The sequence below is a fragment of the Uloborus diversus genome, chromosome 2 (genome assembly GCF_026930045.1).
Source record: "Uloborus diversus isolate 005 chromosome 2, Udiv.v.3.1, whole genome shotgun sequence".
In the NCBI taxonomy this organism is placed as follows: Eukaryota; Metazoa; Arthropoda; class Arachnida; order Araneae; family Uloboridae; genus Uloborus; species Uloborus diversus.
The window spans coordinates 123,179,630-123,199,240 of record NC_072732.1 but is presented as its reverse complement, the minus strand read 5'-3'; the positions used below and the strand labels follow the sequence as shown (position 1 = coordinate 123,199,240).

The window sequence follows — 19,611 nt, the reverse complement described above, 5'->3', positions numbered from 1 at the left end:
GTTAGCACTTCTACTAGTAAAAAAAAACAAAAAACATTTATCTATTAATATTTGAAAGACAGTATAGTATTGATATAATTTCACTTAATGTAAAAAAAATATATATATATATTCAAATTTTAAGTCTCGCAATTTTTCCTCTTTTTCGACTTTGGGCTGTTTTCATCCCTGTAAATACTAAACCCAATTTAATGTCACCGAGATGCTATACAATGAGCGGTTTTAATTAGGAACATTGAGGGAAATGTTATTCAATAATCCCATCCCTCATTTGAATTTTATGAATTAATTTATATTTTAACTACGAAATATTATTTGAGTAAGAAAATCATAACTTCATAAAACATAAGTTTTATTGAAGAATTCAGAAACTATTTTTGTGTGAATTTCAAAGCAGTTGCTGATTGTTTTTAAAGTCATGACACAGTTGAGATAACATATTGTATTCTACATGCCGTTTCCATTAATAATCATGATTTTTCCAAGAAATTACCATCATGTGATTTCTATCATTTTGCATTTTTTATGAGCTGAAAAGGAAATCTATTATTTGGAAAATAGCTGCCTGGATCAAAATGACTTTTAGGTGAACCTACACATTTTTTTTTAATGTTAATTATTGATTCCATAAAAGAATTAGTAGGCGAATGGTGATAATACGTTCCCTAGAATTCGAAATCAGTGAGTTAAATGTATTCTGCCACTCTGGGCCTCTGACTCTAGTATTACTTCTTTAGCAAACAAGAATGCTTTTATTCGAAATATGCTGTGTGTGTTTTGTGTCAATAACCTATATAAAAAATGCAAAAAAGAATTCAATTAAAAATAATTAATAAAATAGTTGAATTAATTCATCCCTTTGGGGGGGGGCACCCCTAAAATCCTCTACTGATCATAAACTTATGATTTGCTTTCTGACCCGCCATAATTCTTCTAGGTAAGCATATACATATGTATTTTTTTTTAATGTTAATTACTAATTCAATGAAAAAAGACGTAATAGACAAATCGCGATAATACATAACCTTGGGTTTAAAACCATTGAGCTACATACAAATACAAAAGTGACGACCAGCAACAGGCTCTGGGCCCAGCTAGACTGGTCCTAGTCAATTTACAATCCCCAGTGAAGATCAATGGCCCTCTTAAAACTATCTATTCCCTTGCTCATTTACCATAATTTTTCCTAACATCTATGTTAGCCTGAGATTTAAATAGCTTAAAACAATGACCCCTTGTACTGTTTTCAGTGCTAAACTTTAGCCCCGTAACATCTTTCATTTTAATAAATTTAAACAACTGAATCATGTCCCCTCGGTCTCTTCTTTGCTCAAGACTGTACATTTTTAGCCTTCTAAGCCTGGAATCATAGTCTAAGTGAGAAAGTCCATTTATTAGCCTTGTAGCTCGCCTTTGAACCCTTTCCAATACATTAATGTCTTTTTTAAGATAAGGAGACCGAAACTGAACAGCATATTCCAAATGAGGTCTTACCAAACTTCTATATGAGGGCAGAAGAACTTCTTTAGATTTGTTTGAAATAGATCTATTGATAAACCTAAGCATCTTATTGGCCTTGTTACTCGCAGTGCTGCACTGTTGGCTAAACTTTAAATCCTGACTTATTAAGACCCCCAGATCAGTAACTTTGTCTGCCTGACTAATGACTGAACCTTGCAAATAATAACTTGTACACTTATTTCCATGCCCTAAATGTAGCACTTGACACTTCCCAACATTAACAGCCATACCCCATTTATCAGCCCTCTCCGTAATATGATCTAGATCCTCTTGCAGCTGTTTTGCTTGTTCTTCATTTTCTACAGTCCCCATAACTTTGACATAATCAGCAAAACAATTCATGTTCCCAGAAATATTTTTGTGAATATCGTTCATAAAAACAATGAACAAAACAGGCCCTAACACTGATCCTTGAGGAACCCCACTTAAAACCTCACTCCAATTAGAATAATTTCCCCTTACAACTACCCTTTGTTTCCTTCCGGTCAGCCAGTTTTTTACCCAAATGAAAGTTTTCCCTCCTATTCCTATATCAGCTAATTTGCTAAGCAGAGCAATACGCGGTACCTTATCAAAAGCTTTTTGAAAATCAATGTAAACAACATCTACAGGCTTCTTATTGTCCAAAGCCATGGTAACTTTGTCATAGAAATGTAATAAATTAGTTGTACAAGATTTACCTTTCCTGAAACCGTACTGAAAACTAGTCAATAGATTATTAGTCTCAAGAAAATTTACTATCTTAAATTTCATCAATGTTTCAAAAATTTTGCAAACCACCGAAGCTAGACTCACAGGTCTATAATTTCCCGCACTCCCTTTAGACCCGTTCTTGAAGAGCAGTGTATTGTTAGCCAGCTTCCAGTCCTCTGGCACTGTCCCCGAGTTATAAGAAGCATTGAAAATATTTAAGATTACATCTGCTAATTCCTCCGCACATTCAACTAAAATTTTTGGATAAATATTATCAGGTCCCGGAGCCTTAGTCTCTTTAATTTTTTTCAAATGAAGTAAAACGTCATCCCTGGAAAATACAAAGTCCTCAAGCTGTACTATAGCTTGTGTCTTGTTGGTGTCAACTGTTGGGATACAGTTATCGTTAAAAACACTTGAAAAAAAGTTATTAAGAACATTAGCAATATCACTATCGTCCTGAATTAAAATTCCGTGCTCATCAACCAGTGGCCCAATATGACTATTTCGAACTTTCCCCGAATTAGCGTATGCAAAAAACCTCTTGGGATTCCTGTTTATGTTATCTGCCAGTCTTTCCTCCAACTCTCTTTTCTGAATCCGTACCAAATACTTAAATTTACGCCTTGCCTTACAATATTGGAGCCTATCTGCACTGTGACCAGTTTCTCTAAACCTATGAAAAGCAGCTTGCTTGTAATTTAGAGCGTCTTTAGTTTCCCTGGAGAACCACATTGACCATATTTTAGTGTAGACACCCTTACTATTAAAAGAATGATCTCCAATCTTTTCTCCATATCTTTTTTCTTACTGTCCTTAAATTCCAATAATACTCGAAAAGCAAACAAAAGTGATAAGGGTAAGTTCAAATTTTCTTCTAGGTAATTCAAATATTCTTTCCTTTTTATATAATGTAATAATTTTAAAAAATATATAGTTACAGTGTGATAAAATTAATTGAAAATCATTTAATGAGTGAGTTCAATTAATTTTATCCCTTCGAGAGAAGCACGTAAACTCTCAATCCCCCCCCCCCCCCCCCGTCCCCGAAGATTTGCAACTGCATTTAAATCGTGATTTAAATACTTTTAAAGCTTAAATTTTGTGTTTATATACATAATTTTGCAAAAAAAAACCGCAATTATTTATTAAAAAATAAACAAAATTAAATTTATGTAAGAGCGTCATTTTTGCCAGGTTTTTTCCTCGCAATTCTCAAGCGAAGGAAAAAATCTTTCCAGACAGCTATTTAGGACAGTCGATCTGTGGATAGCAGGTGGAGAAGAAACACGCCCACCAGTGGGGTGCTGACCGTTTCCCCGTAAAGGCCATAAATCACTTGCGTAGAGGCGAATCTCGTACCTTCGTAAAGGGGGATGGAAATTTTTAGTTTGTGAATTGGAATAGGTTCACCATTTATTTGATTACTGTTGTTCTATTAAAGCTATCGAAAATATTTTAACATCTTTAGAAAGCTGAGATTATACGCTATGCTTCTATCTTTTTAAAAATCCGAATACTCCTCCTGGTTCGTCAAAAATTCACCTTTTCTCAAAGTTCAACTTCAAGTTTGTATAAAAAAATTTTGAATTATTTTAATGAAAAACCGCTAAGACAGAACCACGCTATAGTCGTCATAGATTAAGTAAAAAAAAGAAAAGTTTGAAAATCTCAATTTCTCGATGAGCTATCACAAGAATGAGAAGACATTCTGCCCCGTAGGTTAACATAGGGATTTGAAAACCGGAAATCTGTCGGATGCGGCCTCTTAAGACATCGCTATCAGGTTAACTCAATTCTCTGAGCCTTTTAATTCTTTTAGACTTTTAAAACTATTTCTCTCATGCAACTACATCTTATCTAACATTTGGATGCTTCAGGACCTTCTGAATTAGTTAACTCTATTTTTATTTGCTCTATTTCGAAATAAGATCCAACCTCCCAGTAACACACCGACAATTCTGATGACACTCAGTCACAGATAGTGTGAGGAAAGGATGAGTAATGGACCAAATTCCCCTTTTCTCTTCAAAATGTGTCAAAGTTCTTTATTTTTAGATCTGAAACTTAATTAAATTCAAATGAACATGAAACACCGGCAGACGTGGTGGTTTTTCATAACCTTCCATCACTGCCTCGTAAAAACAAATTGGCTCATAAAATTCAGCCTGATAACACTAGGTGGTTGCACCATATTCATGGGTCAGCATCAGTTTTACCCACCTAAAATTCTTATTATTTAAATCCAAACTTACGACTCTGTTACTGGACCCTTGTCTGTTATTCGTGCCGTTACCCTATGCAAAAGAAAACCAATTGGCATTGGCCTATGATCTGCAGGTGTTGATTTTTGTTATTGTGCATTATATGGTATGCCAATTGATGCAACAAGGTAAATCATATTTATACTGAAAATAGTTTTGTATTTTGTTTTGGGTTATATACTAGCAAGAAAATAAAAAAAAGTATTGTAAACCAAAGCCAATGCTAAAAGACTGCTGCTTGATTACAACAAAACGCTATAAATCTATGCATGCTACGTAATATCAAAGAAACTCTAAAATAAGGTGAAAGTACTTTGTTTTCAACTAGTTGTAAACGAAGTTAAACCATTTTTAACAAAATGTTAAAAAAACCTTAAAATTTTGAGGGGGAAAAATCTGAGATATATTTTTTTAATCTAAGAGGAAAAGTTTCAGTTCTTTCACGTTGCTACTTTAAACAATTTTAACTATTTTGAAAATATTGTTATTTAAACTTAAATTTGAATGAATAGAATAACATGAAATTTTCTTAAAAAAATAACTTGGAAAAGTCAGAATTTATTTATCCACGAGTGTATAAACCCTGATACGGCATTAAATCTGAAGTTGGGGTTTAATTTTCTGTAACTTTTCCATGTTTGAGATGTTTGGGATTAAAATATAACATATAATGGTATATTTCTTCCTTATAAGTCTTGGTAGTTTGCTATGCAATGCTAAGACTTTTTTTGTAGTCATTAGCCATTCTCTTAAATAGCATATTAGTTTCCTATTTCCATATTAAGCTCTATCATTATATGAAGCAATCCCGATTTAGGTTTAATATTTTCAAAGGTGCATGAAAAATTCTCGGATCCTGTCTATTGCACAGACTAACAGCATTGAAATATACCATTATATGCCATCTACCAATCATGTTTATCTTGAAAACAGGAAAGGTACGCAAAATTAGACCCCCACCATTAGATTCAGTGCCCTTGCTATTCAAAAAAATCATGTTTCAAATTCTTATCTGGAAAAACATTCATGCTTTCTCCTTGTTTGAAGAGCAGTATTGTTATTTATAGATTGTCTGATCTAAAATAAAATAGGTCTATCCTATTTTATCCTATTTTATTTACTTACACATTCTAATAAAATGTGCACTTATTGTATAGGGTGTAAATGACTAGTTATTAGCATGGTTAAGTGAATGTTTTAATTTTGATTGTTTTTGAACTGTAATGTTGCAGTTCTACTTCATAGAACTGCTACGTTGCAGTTAATTGAAATAACTGGTTTGACCAGTTATAGTTGCTCTCTTATTTATGAGCATACTAATAACTAATAATGGTCATGCTAGCTCAATTCAGATCTCTTCAGGAAATGCACAAAAAAAAAGTATTCATTAAGATTAAACACTTATTAATATTCATAAAACTAAATTTAAAGTGTCATAATCTTAACAATTCAAGAAACAAAAGTAAAGAATGGCTAACTGACATCACTTTGAAAAGTTCGTCTGTACAACGAAAAGAAATAAATGTGTAGAACTATTCTGCTTCTTTTTATTTACTGTTTGCCGAATTTAGCTTGCGTTTTATCATCAATCCTAAATGATTTTGAGTAAGAATGGGCAAAAAATTAATTATGGGCTCACTAACTTGAAAGGATCTTAAATAATTAATGGCAGAAGTAAACTTTTGCATATGATAAAGAAAAAGCTAAGGAATAAGTATGTACCAATGAAACTGCAAGCTGATGAGTCTGGTCCTTAAGGAAGAAACTTTTTGAAAACTTAAATGTGTGTGCTAAGAAAATTCACTATTAGTGGCTAAGAATCACAGAAGAAAAATCACACAGGATTAAAACCCATGTTTGGGAAAAAATGTGGTGGGTGTTCTGTCTTGAAAGATGCTATTTTTAGAATCTGATAATGGTTGATTCTGGAAGATTAATTATAAATTTGATATTGGAAGTACCAGACAAACCTGCTTATGACTAGGTAATTGCTACTTAACAAAAATTGAAAATAGTGTGTGTTATTACAATGACTTTTTCCTTTATATAGGGTGCATTTTAGAAGGTCCAGATCCAACAAATCTGAAACCAATTGTAGAGCAAGCAATGCCAATGTTTATAGAGCTAATGTCTGATGAAAGTGTAGTTGTTCGTGATACTGTTGCATGGACTATTGGCAGGGTGTGTGAGCTAAATCCTGAGGCTGCAGTTAATGAAACATACCTGAAACAGCTTCTAGAAGCATTAGTAAAAGGTCTAAGTGCTGAACCAAGAGTTGCATCCAATGTTTGTTGGGTAAGTCACTAATTTTTTTTTTCCTAATATATAATTACCTGTTATTATAAATTTCTGTGACCATGAAAATTTTCTGTAGTTTTTAAAGAAATATATTTCTATTAAACGAATCAAGCAACCAAAATTTCTTTCGAGCATATCCATGTAGGATCAATCAAAAAAAGTTCTTTTCACCTCGCCATATCCAACTTTTTAGAACTTTTACATAAAGAACACATATGACAAGACAAAAAAGCCAATTTTTAAATATCTATTTAAAGTTGCTTAAAATATAGGCCTGTAAAAAAAAACTCAAATGTGAGGGAAAAAATTAAAGGTGTTTTCTTAAAAATGACTAACTTCTCTCCTAATTATAGTAGATTAAAAATTCAGAATCTGTTGTAAAGCTGAGGAATTGAGGTTTCTATTAATATATTGCGTGTCTTTCTAATGGCAGATATTTCAAGGTCATTCACAATGACTTGGCTTTGAATATCTCAAAACATGCTCTCTCCTTTATTGCCCCAATGCTATTCTTCCACTGTACTAAAAATTAGACTGTCAGCACAATGGCAATGCACTGTAAAAAAAATAATTTTCTATAGATATTTTTTTCCTATTTCGGTTATATTATTTTTCGAGCACATTATTCCTGAAAAATGTGTATTTTGACAAATAGACTTGAATGTGATAGCAAAAAATGGATTGAAAGTCGACATTGGCATACGAGAAAGTAGTCTATTAATTCTAAGACGACAACTTGTTTATTTTTCTGTGACTAATTTATTTCTCTCTACAAAGTTCAGCAGCGTTGATTTATTACAAAATTTAATCTTATGTCCATAAATGAAAAGCGAAAGATGTACATTTATTTGAACTCTTTAAACAAAACTGCACTTGCTGTAAATGAGTTTCCAGTGTCGTCTAGAGCCCAGGCGAGTCCATTGTCAGTTTGGTCGCCAGGTCCGCTCCCCCATAAAAAGTTATCAAGAGCGGGGCCTTACTTATACTATTCTAATTCCAAACTGGGTCTCCTTAAGAACTAGGCCCTTAGTTTCCGACTAGGCTGACATAGCCTCTCATCAACAATGTGAGTATTTCAGTTCAGCAATGTGAGTATTTCAGTACAAATAAAATTGTGGGCATGGGACTGCACTTCTTGCTGCACATGGTACAGCATGGCAGGGTCTAAAAAATTCGAAGAAGTTGGTTGCGAAGGTTTAGGTCAGGGGGGACCCTGGAGAGCCATTCTACATAATAACCTTTCCCAAGACGTATTATTGGAATGCATTTTATACCTTCTTTATTTAACATTACTTTTTCGATTGATGTCTTTGTAATTTGATGATACTGACTAACCCTGACATTTCCGTATCTCGTGCAGTTTTTGGGAGACACAATGCCAACTGGTAATTCTTCTGATAGGTAGCGCTGTAAGAGTCTTCATTGCATAGGGTGTAGCTACTTTACCATACCTAGACTACTTTTCACAACTCTAGCTAGCTCTTGCGGTTCAGAATTTTTCGTGGTGACAACAAACTTCAGCAGGCATGCTGTATAATATGTTAAAATTGAACAGCACATTTATTGAATTATTTTTTTTATCTTATTCAGGCATTTAGCAGCCTTGCTGAAGCTGCATTTGAAGCTGCTGAAGTGACAGATGATAATCAAGAACCAAATACGTATTGTTTATCTGAATGTTTTGAGATAATTGTAGCGAAGCTTTTAGAAACTACCGAAAGGTAAGACTTAAGTACTAATTGAATTGAATTTAGTATTTTAAAAAAGATGTTTCAAGTAGAATATCTCTGAATTGACAGCTATTGATAGTTTCTAAAATAGCATTGATGAAAATTTCATCATTGTCTAAAACTGAAATGCTTATTCATTTGCTCTCTGACAGTTCATGACAGTCAGGCTGCAAAGATTTTGGGAGAAATATTGCAATTGTTGCTCGATTTCTAATGTTTTTAGAGTGAGATACCTTAATGTTTTCAAAAATAAAAGGGAAGAATTAAGAAACTGAGCTACATTTTTGAGAAGGGGTAGCATCGGTTATCCAAGATACAAAGGCACACTTTTGCTGCTCGTTTAAATTCTAAATTGCATCATCTAAATATCGTTAATATATACGCATTGCAGACTATCTTGGATAACCAATGTTACCCCTCCCCCCTTCTCAGAAAAGTAACTTTCTAGGGTTTTAACTAGGTTTGCATTGAAGTAGCCTGAAATTTAAACTTGACTGGCATTCAACTGAATTTAGAGGGGCCATTTCAACCATAATCAAATGTATAACCTTTGACTGCATTAAACAAAAAGCAAGCAGCTAAATCACTAAAATAGGGTCATTCCTTTCAGTTGATAAGTATTCAGCTTGGAAAAAGGTAAAGCTAATGCAAGATTGTCGGGCCAGAAGTAAAAATTAAATGTCTATCTTAAAACAGAAATTATTGAATGATTTATTTGACATGCATCTTGAATTGTAAGCTAACTTAATTTACATGCATGAGATTAGACATCAATATTTTGTTCTGCTTAGCTTTTGCACTTTTTTTATTTTAAGATCCAAATAATAAATGGTGAAGAAAAGTCTTTTAAAAGGAAGATCAATGTAAAATGTTCAGTCACCATGTTTTTTAGTTTTATGAATTTTTTTTTAATTTTGACGCCCCTTCTATTTTTCCCCTGATGAAATTATCAGGGTGTTTGTTTATAATGCTGCTTATTCATACAGGGGAAACACATGTTTTTTTTTAATCAAAAGAATTGAATAGCAACCCTGTAATAATGATATTATAATCTACATCAAACTTTAAACCAATGATGCATAAGCTCTTAACTAATCTTCCTTTTACTTTTTTAGACCTGATGGTAGCCAAGCAAACTTGAGAAATGCTGCTTATGAGGCTCTAATGGAATTAGTAAAGAATAGTCCTAAAGATTGTTATGTGTGGGTGCAAAAAACAACCATGATAATTTTGGAAAGGTTAAATCATGTTCTTGCTCTAGAAAGACACATTCAGAGCACTTCTGACAGAGCTCAATATAATGATTTACAATCATTACTTTGTGCTACTTTGCAGGTGAGACACTATTGATTAGTACTTGACGCTGATATAGTTAATTGAATTTTAATGAATTCAGCGCTGCTTAAATGAAGAAAAAAAATTAAGAAGATCCAGTGAAGCACAGTTTATACATTTCTCTTTTTAGTGTTTATATCAATTATAAGTTTTTTTAATTTGGTCCATGCAGAGTTTAATACATATTAATGTATCCCTATAATGTTTTTGTTTTTTAACATTTATGCACTTTTTTCATTCAGTCCTTTCAGAAAGGTATAAATGGTGCTTTGTAATTGTTTTAGTTTTAATCATCAGTTAAATTGCCAAAAGTTTTTTTACCGCCAACCTGTAAAACACAATTTTCTATAAACAGCACAATTTTTTCATAGGAAAATCAATTTTTCAGTTTATATTTGCCTTCAAACGTAGCAATTCTGTTTCAAATTAAATTTTGGAACAGTTTTATCAACTTGTTTACATTCAAAGCTTTTGAAGGATAATTAGTATTTTCGTTAAAAAAAAGTACCAGATTGTTTTTGAAAGTGTAGCAGCTGTTATGCAAATCATGAAGCTAACAAAAAATGTGCAAGAATGCATTTTCTTTTGATTATGAAACTTAGGCGAATGACAATGTATGTATTAAATAGCATAATTTGAGCATTAATTGTACTAAAAACTAATTCTGATGAGTAAATATAATTAACTAAAATTTTTGAAATCATCTACCTAATGCCAAAACCTATATATAATACAGAACCTGCGGTCCCAAGGTGTGCATTATAACTGTCTTCTACTGCAGGGGTGCCCACCTGGGGGGGGGGGGGGGAAGGAGTCATGGCACAGACTAAGCCATTGAAATTTGGGGGGGGGTGTTTTGAGGGGAATTTTTTCATTTTAGGTAGGTGGTCTTTGCGATATTTTAAGGGGTGGGCACCCCTGTCTACATTCTCAATATTCTACTACTTTGTTCTCTGCTTATTTCATGTTCATATTGCAACAACATAAAGAGTTAGAGCCACTACTTAAAACATCTACATGCAAGAAAATGAGGGTTGAAAAGTTTTCGACAGTTGGTGGTTTTATCCGATTTTAACCCCGGTTTTACTGCCTTGTCAATGACATTACTGTTTAAAACCTCCATTTCTGTCCCAAATTTTAATATAGTAGACAAAACTATCTTAACAAGTGATTTTTAGTTTTACAAATTTTGATTTCATACTGTATAAAGCAGGGGTTTTCTAACTTTATCCACTCACAGCACCATTTGAAGAATTAGAACTTTCTCACGGCACCTCAGTCCATCTCAATTATATAAGATAAATGCACCAAATTAGACCACCCTGAGGTTCATAACCTAGTATCTCACTCATAAGTTTGTTTTCCAGCAGTTTTAACAGACTGTTTAGCCTTATTAGAATCAAATTAGGCTTCAAGAATAATAAATAACTTTGATCATGCTAGTACCTAATAACTTTCGTTGCCTGGTTTCTGTTTGTTTCTCTTGCCTGGTAATTAGAAACTGCTAGTTGATAACTCTTCATCGTCAGCAGAAACCTTAACTGATAAATCAAGATTTAGCAAATCTTTACTCTGCTACATCAATAAATAGATGACATTATTTTTGAAAATGGCATTATTTTGCACACTCGCCTTAAATATATATTGATACCATGGACGCTTCGTGGCACCCCAAGGTGCCGCAGCACCCAATTTGAGAACCCCTGTGCTAAAGTAAGTTTTGTGACTGTTTTTGATTTTTAAAATGATGTGCTATAAAAAAAACTCTTAACATTTTGATTTAACAAGTTGCTTGTCTGTAGAATGAAAGAACTTTTGATGTATATAGCAATTTATTTGACGAATAAATGAAAAAAAATAGAAATATCTAGCTAATGTTTACGTATTATGTTTAGTCCCATTCTAAATATTTTTTCTCCTCAAAGTATGCGTACCGCGAACCCTTTCCCCTTAATTCAAAGTTTTTTGAATTTTAATTGTTTTGTTACCTATTGATTTCTATCTGTTCAACTTATTTTTTGTACTCCAGAATTTAAATAAAATTAAGATGTAAACTTCATTTTTTAAGAGTGATATTCCCCTCAAATCAGTAATGGTTGATTTAATTAGGTTCAATTATCTACTAACTTCAAATGTTTCTATGCTCTAATGACGGGTTCAGACTAAACATCGGACAAAGAAAGGCGTCCACCAACTATAAAGTTTGGGAAAACCTGTTCTAATATGTACAAAACTTTCATTCTTATCATTGAAATAAGATTGATATGAAACCATGTTAGGAACGCCATTTGTGTGTAACTGGAGAGAGTTCTACTTGTTCAGGTAATCCTGCTTATATACCATGCTGCTGAGGTATGTCTGTTCATTAAAGAATATGCACCATGATCATGAATAATGGGAGATTATTTTTCATTTAAGAGGCTATTAAAACTACTATTTTTAGGATTATAACTTAGTGGCAGAAAGCCCTGAGTTACAATACTAGAGTTGGAAAGCTAAAATTTCTTAAAAGTTATGAAATATTTAAAGAAACTCGATGAACTTTGTAAAACTTACTTCAATACATAATTTTTTTAAATTCCATACTCAAGTAACAAATTACCTTTTTTTTTTTCTACAGAGTGTATTAAGAAAAATGACGAAAGAGGATGCTCCAAAAATTTCTGATCCAATAATGGCTGCATTATTGCAAATGTTTAGCTCTAGCAACTGTAAATCAGGTGGAGTTCAGGAAGATGCTCTGATGGCAGTTTCTATGCTAGTGGAAGGTAATTGGTAGCTATGTTTGTTTTGCCTGAGTAATTTTTTTTTAACCAACTTAAGTTTTTGTGCGAAAATACTTGATGTTTTTCTTCAGTTTTTTTCCCCTCTTTTTTGGATGTTTGAAAAAATAAACATAGAATTTTTTTTTTTTTTTTTTTTTTTTTAATGAAATCTGTCAAGGTAATGTCATTTTTAGACATTTATTCTTCAATAGATCAGTTGGTAAACCTTTTACTAAGTTATAAGCTTTAGAAACGAGCTTCATGCGAATTACAATCGCCATAAACAAACTCTTTACAAAATTCTCAAAATTTAATTATTTCCTTATGTTGTTTAAATTATTTCAATTGAAGAAAAAGAAGTTTTTGAGCACAATCATCGAAAGATATCGCCGTAAAAGGTGAACATAAACTTGTTTACAGTATAATCATTAAAATTAGTGAAACGTGTAATCACAACATGTCATGCTGAAAAACGCTCAACATCACAGTAAAACAATTTATTAGGTCTTTTAGCTTGGTTCCAAATGCTTATTTTTATACCTTATATCAAAACCTCACCATCTCTCATTTTTCTTCCGTGTCACAGTACGATTTTGTACGATTGCCATTGATGTAAATTTCTATTACAGCTTTGGGGGAGCAGTTTTTAAAATATATGGATGCATTTTCTCCATTTTTGGCTTTGGGTCTGAAAAATCATGCAGAATACCAGGCATGTATACTTTTTGTTGCTTGTAATATTAACTCTGTGATAGTGTAGTTTCCTTTACTTACATTGTCTTCTTCCCTCCATAGGTTTGCAGTGCAGCTGTTGGTTTAACTGGTGACATTTGTCGTGCACTTTCAATGAAAGTGCTTCCTTATTGTGATGACATCATGACAATGTTGATGGAAAATCTTTCTGTTAGTAATTCTTTTTCAAAACTCTCATTGTTTTAAAGACACTTAAGGCCTTCATTTGGGTCAGTTACAATGCTAATTATCTATGTTTTAATTTATTTTTTATGTAGATTGCTGAAAACCTGATGCTTTAATTGTTTTGTTGTGATTCTTCAATGTTAAAACAGGGTGGCGACAGATCAGGGAAAAGTCGGGGAATTTTGAAAAAATAACAATCAGGAAAAATTGATTTTATGAAGAAAAAAAATTTTTTTTGTTTTCCATTAAGCGTATTGTAATCAAGATTTCAAAAAGAACTCTTTGTTTTTTGAATTAGTACTGATAAAAGCTTAAAAATTATTACTTCTTCACGTTTTTAATGTAATTACTAAAATTGAACTTTGAATTAAAAAAACTTTGTTTTTTGCTGTTATACTATTTGCTGTCATCACAGATTAGAAATAGAAAGGTTTTCTTTTTCAGACTTAAATGATTCTTTTATATATTTTAAAACCATTCTTTTATATATTTTGAAATTAACCAATTGTTTTTTTCCCCCTTGCATTTTAAAGCTATTTGTTACAAAAGCAACCTAAATTTTTTTTCCATACATGCTGAAATCATTTGAAATAACTTGTGCACTTAAGTAAATATCTTTATTTTTTTATTGTTAAAATGCTGTAACCATTCATTAAAACCTATGTTCTTGATTAGAGAAAAGCTCCCTATGAATGGATGTCAAAAGGTTTCATCTGTTTTGCCTAAATATGTCAATTAGTTATATAAGAATAACTACATTACTTCTATTCTTTCACTATTACTTGTTATTCTTGCAACAATTTTTATACTGTTTGAAAACTTAGTTCAAAATAATTTCAATTACTTTTTAGTTCTATCATAAATACACATGTTTTTAAGAGTGATTTTAATAGTTTCTAAAAATTCTTATGCTAAGTGGTTACTGGAAGTAAAGTATTTTTTTTTTAATTTTATATAAATTTCCATATAGAAAAATTTATTATACTGTTTTGTAAGGTTTTTTTTAAACAAATTGACTTGATGTGTTATTTTAAACATTTTATTAAAAAAATAGCATTTTTTTAAAATTATATCTTTAGTTCAACTTTACACAACTTAAAAACGTTTAAAATACTGCGTTTTGTATACACATACAATGAATTTCAAGTAGAGCAAAGAAAGGAAACCATTATCATTGGTAACGTAAATCAGAGAAATTTGATGAACCTAGTCAGGGAACTTTTTTTCACAGTTCTTGTCGCCACCCTGTAAAACGTTGCTTATGCTTGTTTACGTTGTATGTAGTGGGCAAGGGGTGAAAGTTTCCAGTTTTGTGACGTATTTCTGTCTTTATATATTAACAGGCAAGCCGATTTCCTTTATTCTTTTTTTCTTCGGTAGCTATTGCTGAGTTTTAGTGTCATCAATAATTTTTTTTGAAATTGAATACTAGTTAAAAAAGATATTAATAAAAAACGAATTTTCGTCCTAAATTGCTCTTCCTACGCAAACAAATGGTCCAATTTTTTCGAATTTGATAAGGTTGGAAAGGTCTTTAAAAAATACTCCTAACGAAGAAATTGTCAGGACGCCCGAGGTCCAATAACCTAAATCCACTAGAAAAAGTTATAACGTATAAGTAGTTGTCGAAACTCAAAAATTTTAATTTTATTTCTTTTCCATTGTTGAAATTCATTGTTAAAAGCATGAAACATTAAGTTTTAATTGGTTTTTTAAACAACTCTTTCTACATGAAAAATGCATTTTAGCGCTTCGAGCTTGGTGTGGTTGGAAAGCTTGTGCAAAATACTATAAAACACTTTCTACCTGGTTTACCGTTCGAAAATGCCAATCCTCTAAAATGGCTAGAAAAGGTGCTAGAAGCAATTAAAAGTTAGTGAAAATTCATTTTTATTTGCTTTTCCACATGACACAGTTAGCGTGAAGAAATTGCTGGATAATATTGTGGTGTTGCCAATAGTCGCTTGAGCATAAAGAAATGAAATACTTGCTTTTGTTTTTATGATTGAGGCTTTTTTAGGTAACTACGGACATTTAAAATATTTTCATTTTGATTGTTTTCGCAATTTTAATATTAAAATAAATTATTTTACGGAGTGAGGGACGACTCTCAGTTCCAGCTCCCAATAATACCTGTATTTGCTATCACCAGAAACAGATCTCAAGGTGAAACTTTTGATAAAATTGGCGTATTATTACGACGTCCAGTGCTTTCGCATGGACAAATTATATGTTGTCGTAAATAGAGTTCGTTCATTTGACTGTTGGAAATTTTATATTTAACGGCAAGATCATGCCTACTTTTACAAAAAATATTGATTGCACAAAGTTTTCCCTATTAAGTGAGTTTTTCGACATCTTTTCATTCAGAAAGACTTCCATTAATTATAAATTTGGCGAACTTTATCCATTTTGGCATCAATGCCAGGATGAGATATTTTTCTTTTGCATTCGTAAAAAAAGGGTACAGAAATGTCTATTTTTCAAGGAACTGACTACGAATGAATTCCCTCTTTAAGGTGGGGTTCATTAAATTGTAACCGTTCGTGACAAGGCGGAGGAAATAAATGACAAGAGGAACATACAGTGGAGAGAAAGGGACATGAAGCTTTTTTTTTTTTTTTTTTTTATAAGAACGTTTATGAAAAACAGTGATGTGTGGTGAAGGGAATAGGTGTTATGGTGAAATGTGAAACTTTGCGACAAAGGGGGAGAGAAATCAAAAATTTTGAAAAGTGCATTTGTCAGTTTTCCCCTAAATAGTAAACAAAGCAAACATGATTTTTTAAAAAATTACACTATTATTGCGACGTTCAGTGTTTTTGTTTGAATGGACTTTTTTTTTTTTTTTTTGTAGCAAGTCGAATTTGTTCATTTGACTGTTTGGAATTTAATAATTCTAACGACAGAGGTCAAGGCAACTTCATTGCCACGCTATATATTAACGGTTTGCTCTCAACCGCGTTTTCGGGTTATGATAATTTGCGCTGTGCGCTATTGGCATCATTGAGTGGCATTTTATTGCTTTTGATGCCAAAAAATTAATTTCAATCTGTGCACCGATTAAAATAGTTGTTAAAAAATATTACATTTTTTTTTTCAAATTATTTAAAAAATGGTTAAACCCTTTGTTTTTAAGCATCCTCTTTCTGTAAAAAAATACTTTGAAAATTTCAGAAACGATCTCATTACTGAAATATCCCCTTTCATCCATTTATTTTGAGATTATAGGTAAAAAGAAAATTGGAATAAATTATTTCTGTGGCATTGTGTGTCCGTATAAAAATTGTATCTTTTCAGATATGCAGTAAGCATGAGTAAGAGTAGAAATAAAAATGTTGAAAATAGTTAAATTCATACAAGTTTTCTCAAATATTCATTTATGAATATGGTCGAATTCGACCACTGGGCGAACACTAGTAAACATTAAAAACTGAACAAAATATACTTTAAAAAGTTATAAAAAACACTGTGCGGCAAAAAAAGACCTTCAAAATGCTTCTGACATTTCATCAGCTGATTCTTATGTAAAATGACCCCCTATATGCAAATATGACCTCCGTTTCCCCCTGTACGTACCAATTTTTTTTCTTTTAGGTTAAAAGAGCTTTATATTAACTGCTAACATAGTTTTGGCGGGCAAGAAAGGTTCAAAGTTCAATATCATGGACACTGATAGCAAAAGGGGGGACTTGAGGGTAAACCCCCCGAAAATTATGGATAAATCACAAAAAAAAACAATCTTTTTATCCTGCATTTTTTTAAGAAGTTTTAAAAAAAGTTCGGTGCAGAAGGACTTGCCTCTATGACTCCCATGTCCAAAAAAAAAATTATTTTTTTTTAAATATATATATATATATCTTGTGAATGTCGCACGCTGCACTGGAGTTGAATTGCAGCTCTTTATCCAAAAAGACATTCTTATGCAAAATGACCCCTTGTTTCCAAATACGACCAATTCCCCATAATCTCCCCCCTCCTTTTAGACCCCCCCCCCCTCCTCTGATTCAGAGCCATTTTCTTTTTAATTTGGAGGGAGAAACATAGAAGTGAGGCCTATACTGTCAGAAAGAAATGTTAAATGTTTCTGGGAAAAGCCAAATTAAAAAATAGTTTTACCTGATTTTTGAAATATTTTGGGGGTGGATATCCCTCCTCCCAGATATTCTCCCTCCCCCCTCTCCTTTTTGTTATCAGTGTTCATGATTTTAAACTTTGAGCCCTCCAAAACAATGTTAGGGGTTAATATAATGATCCTTTCTCCCTCAAAGGAAAATGATAGATCTAAAATTAAAGAATTTTTTTTCAAAATGGGAGCGGTCTTTTCTAAAATAATCAGTAAGTGTAGGGGGAAAACGTAGATTATATTCGTTATCAAGGAGTCGATTTGCAGAAGAATCGGCCGGAATAGCCTCAGAAGCATTTGAGTTTTTTTTTTTTTTGGTGCACAGTGTGTTTGGGGGGAGGGGGTGCCTCCAAAGTTTTCCTTTCTTTCTACACACGCACAAGATTTTGAGCTTTGCACTTCTCTAGCCATTCAGAATAATGTTTACAGTTATTGTAATGCTCTTTTCTCCTCCAAATTTGAAAAAATGGATCTGTATCAAAAGAGGAGGGGGGGGGGGCTCTAAAACAGAATAAAAAGATCATTTTTCATGATTTTTTGGGGGGGTATACCCCCAAAGTCCCCCCTTTTGCTAACAGTGTCCATGATCTTGAACTTTGAATAGGTCATATTTGGATTCAGGGGATCATTTTACCAAGAATCAGCCAACGAAATGTCAGTGTTTTTGCCTCACAGTGTAATTTGAATAAGGTTTTTTATTTAATTGCTTCATATAGTCATATTCAAGAACTGCTCATTACCTAATGAGAAAATTTGTTTCTTCAACAATCATATCTGGTTTTATTTCAGAATACTTTTTGCAGAAAATGATTAATGACAAACATTTGGGGACATGCTCTCTTCTTATTTTAAGCTTTTGTGGTGCGACTTTTTTCAGCTTTCAGCCCCGATACCAGATTTGTTTAGTGCAGAGATGATATAGTTCTATCATAGTGTTTTTAGAAACTTGAAGCGAGTTCATGCTAGCATGGTCCATTCACTTTTTAAAAAAACCCAAGTCCTTGAATTTTAGAATTTATTGATAAGAAGATTCATTTAGAAGCCTCGTCCAAAGTTTTCTGCCACTGTTTTTGGCCTACTGTTTCAGATTTTAAGTTTATTATTTTAATTTTAATCTAGCACATTTTAAATAATTAGCAAGAACAATCAGTGCCATTTGCTGAACCTGCAGCTTCAAATAGTGACTTGTGATCTTGTGAATTACATGTGGCTAATAATAACTATGTATTAGATATCATTATGCCAAGTTTTTGTGAACATTTAAAGATTCATAAACCATGGCTTGCATAAAGCAAACAAGCATTGGGGAAATATTTCATGCAACATTCCTGTTTGTGCTATCACAGCAAAATGTTTGAAATTACTCATTGTATTGCATAAGATATGATTTTTCAAACATTACCGGGTCATTCCGTGTCAAGTGATCCAAAGTTTTTTCCCTCGCCTTTTTGTATTTCTTTGAAATTTGACTTATCAATTGTAGACTTCGAATTAATCAAAAGTTCAAATTTTTAGATTTTTATCTCTTTTATTTTTTTATTTATGAGACTTCGATTTTTCAAAAAACTCTTTTTCATGGGGTTGAAGATAAAATGAACAATAACTCAGCACCAAATATAGATAGAAAGATTTGGTAAAAAGCATTTTAAAGTACATTAGTTGCTGTTTAATAGGATATGCAACATGACTAATTTCAGAAAAGTTTTCATTTAAAAAAAAAATGAAATTTAAATTTTAATTGCTCAGAAAAAGTATAATGAATTTTTTTTTAAAAATCTCAAATTTGTGTATTTTATCTTAATTTTTTACCAAGTTTCTAGTTGGGAGCTCAATGGGATCATATTTTTATGAATTTTTAAATAAAATTTGACTTATGAAATGAAATTTTTCAGATTCTAACTGCAGTCGAACCCGCTTAATGGAATAGCCATTTTGCCACGCAAAAATATTCTAATAAGCCG

General features: G+C 32.2%; 1 protein-coding gene across 1 annotated transcript in view; it reads left to right on the top strand.

Annotated features, from left to right (window-relative positions):
* The window catches only part of LOC129217299 (importin subunit beta-1-like), a 69,165-nt gene that overhangs the window by 36,532 nt on the left and 13,022 nt on the right, over nucleotides 1–19,611 (top strand). Inside the window, exons 10-15 of the mRNA XM_054851573.1 lie at nucleotides 6,529–6,773; nucleotides 8,367–8,497; nucleotides 9,622–9,841; nucleotides 12,462–12,609; nucleotides 13,236–13,318; nucleotides 13,402–13,509. Of these exons, the coding sequence (XP_054707548.1) occupies nucleotides 6,529–6,773; nucleotides 8,367–8,497; nucleotides 9,622–9,841; nucleotides 12,462–12,609; nucleotides 13,236–13,318; nucleotides 13,402–13,509 (935 nt within the window). The remainder of the gene's footprint in view (nucleotides 1–6,528; nucleotides 6,774–8,366; nucleotides 8,498–9,621; nucleotides 9,842–12,461; nucleotides 12,610–13,235; nucleotides 13,319–13,401; nucleotides 13,510–19,611) is intronic.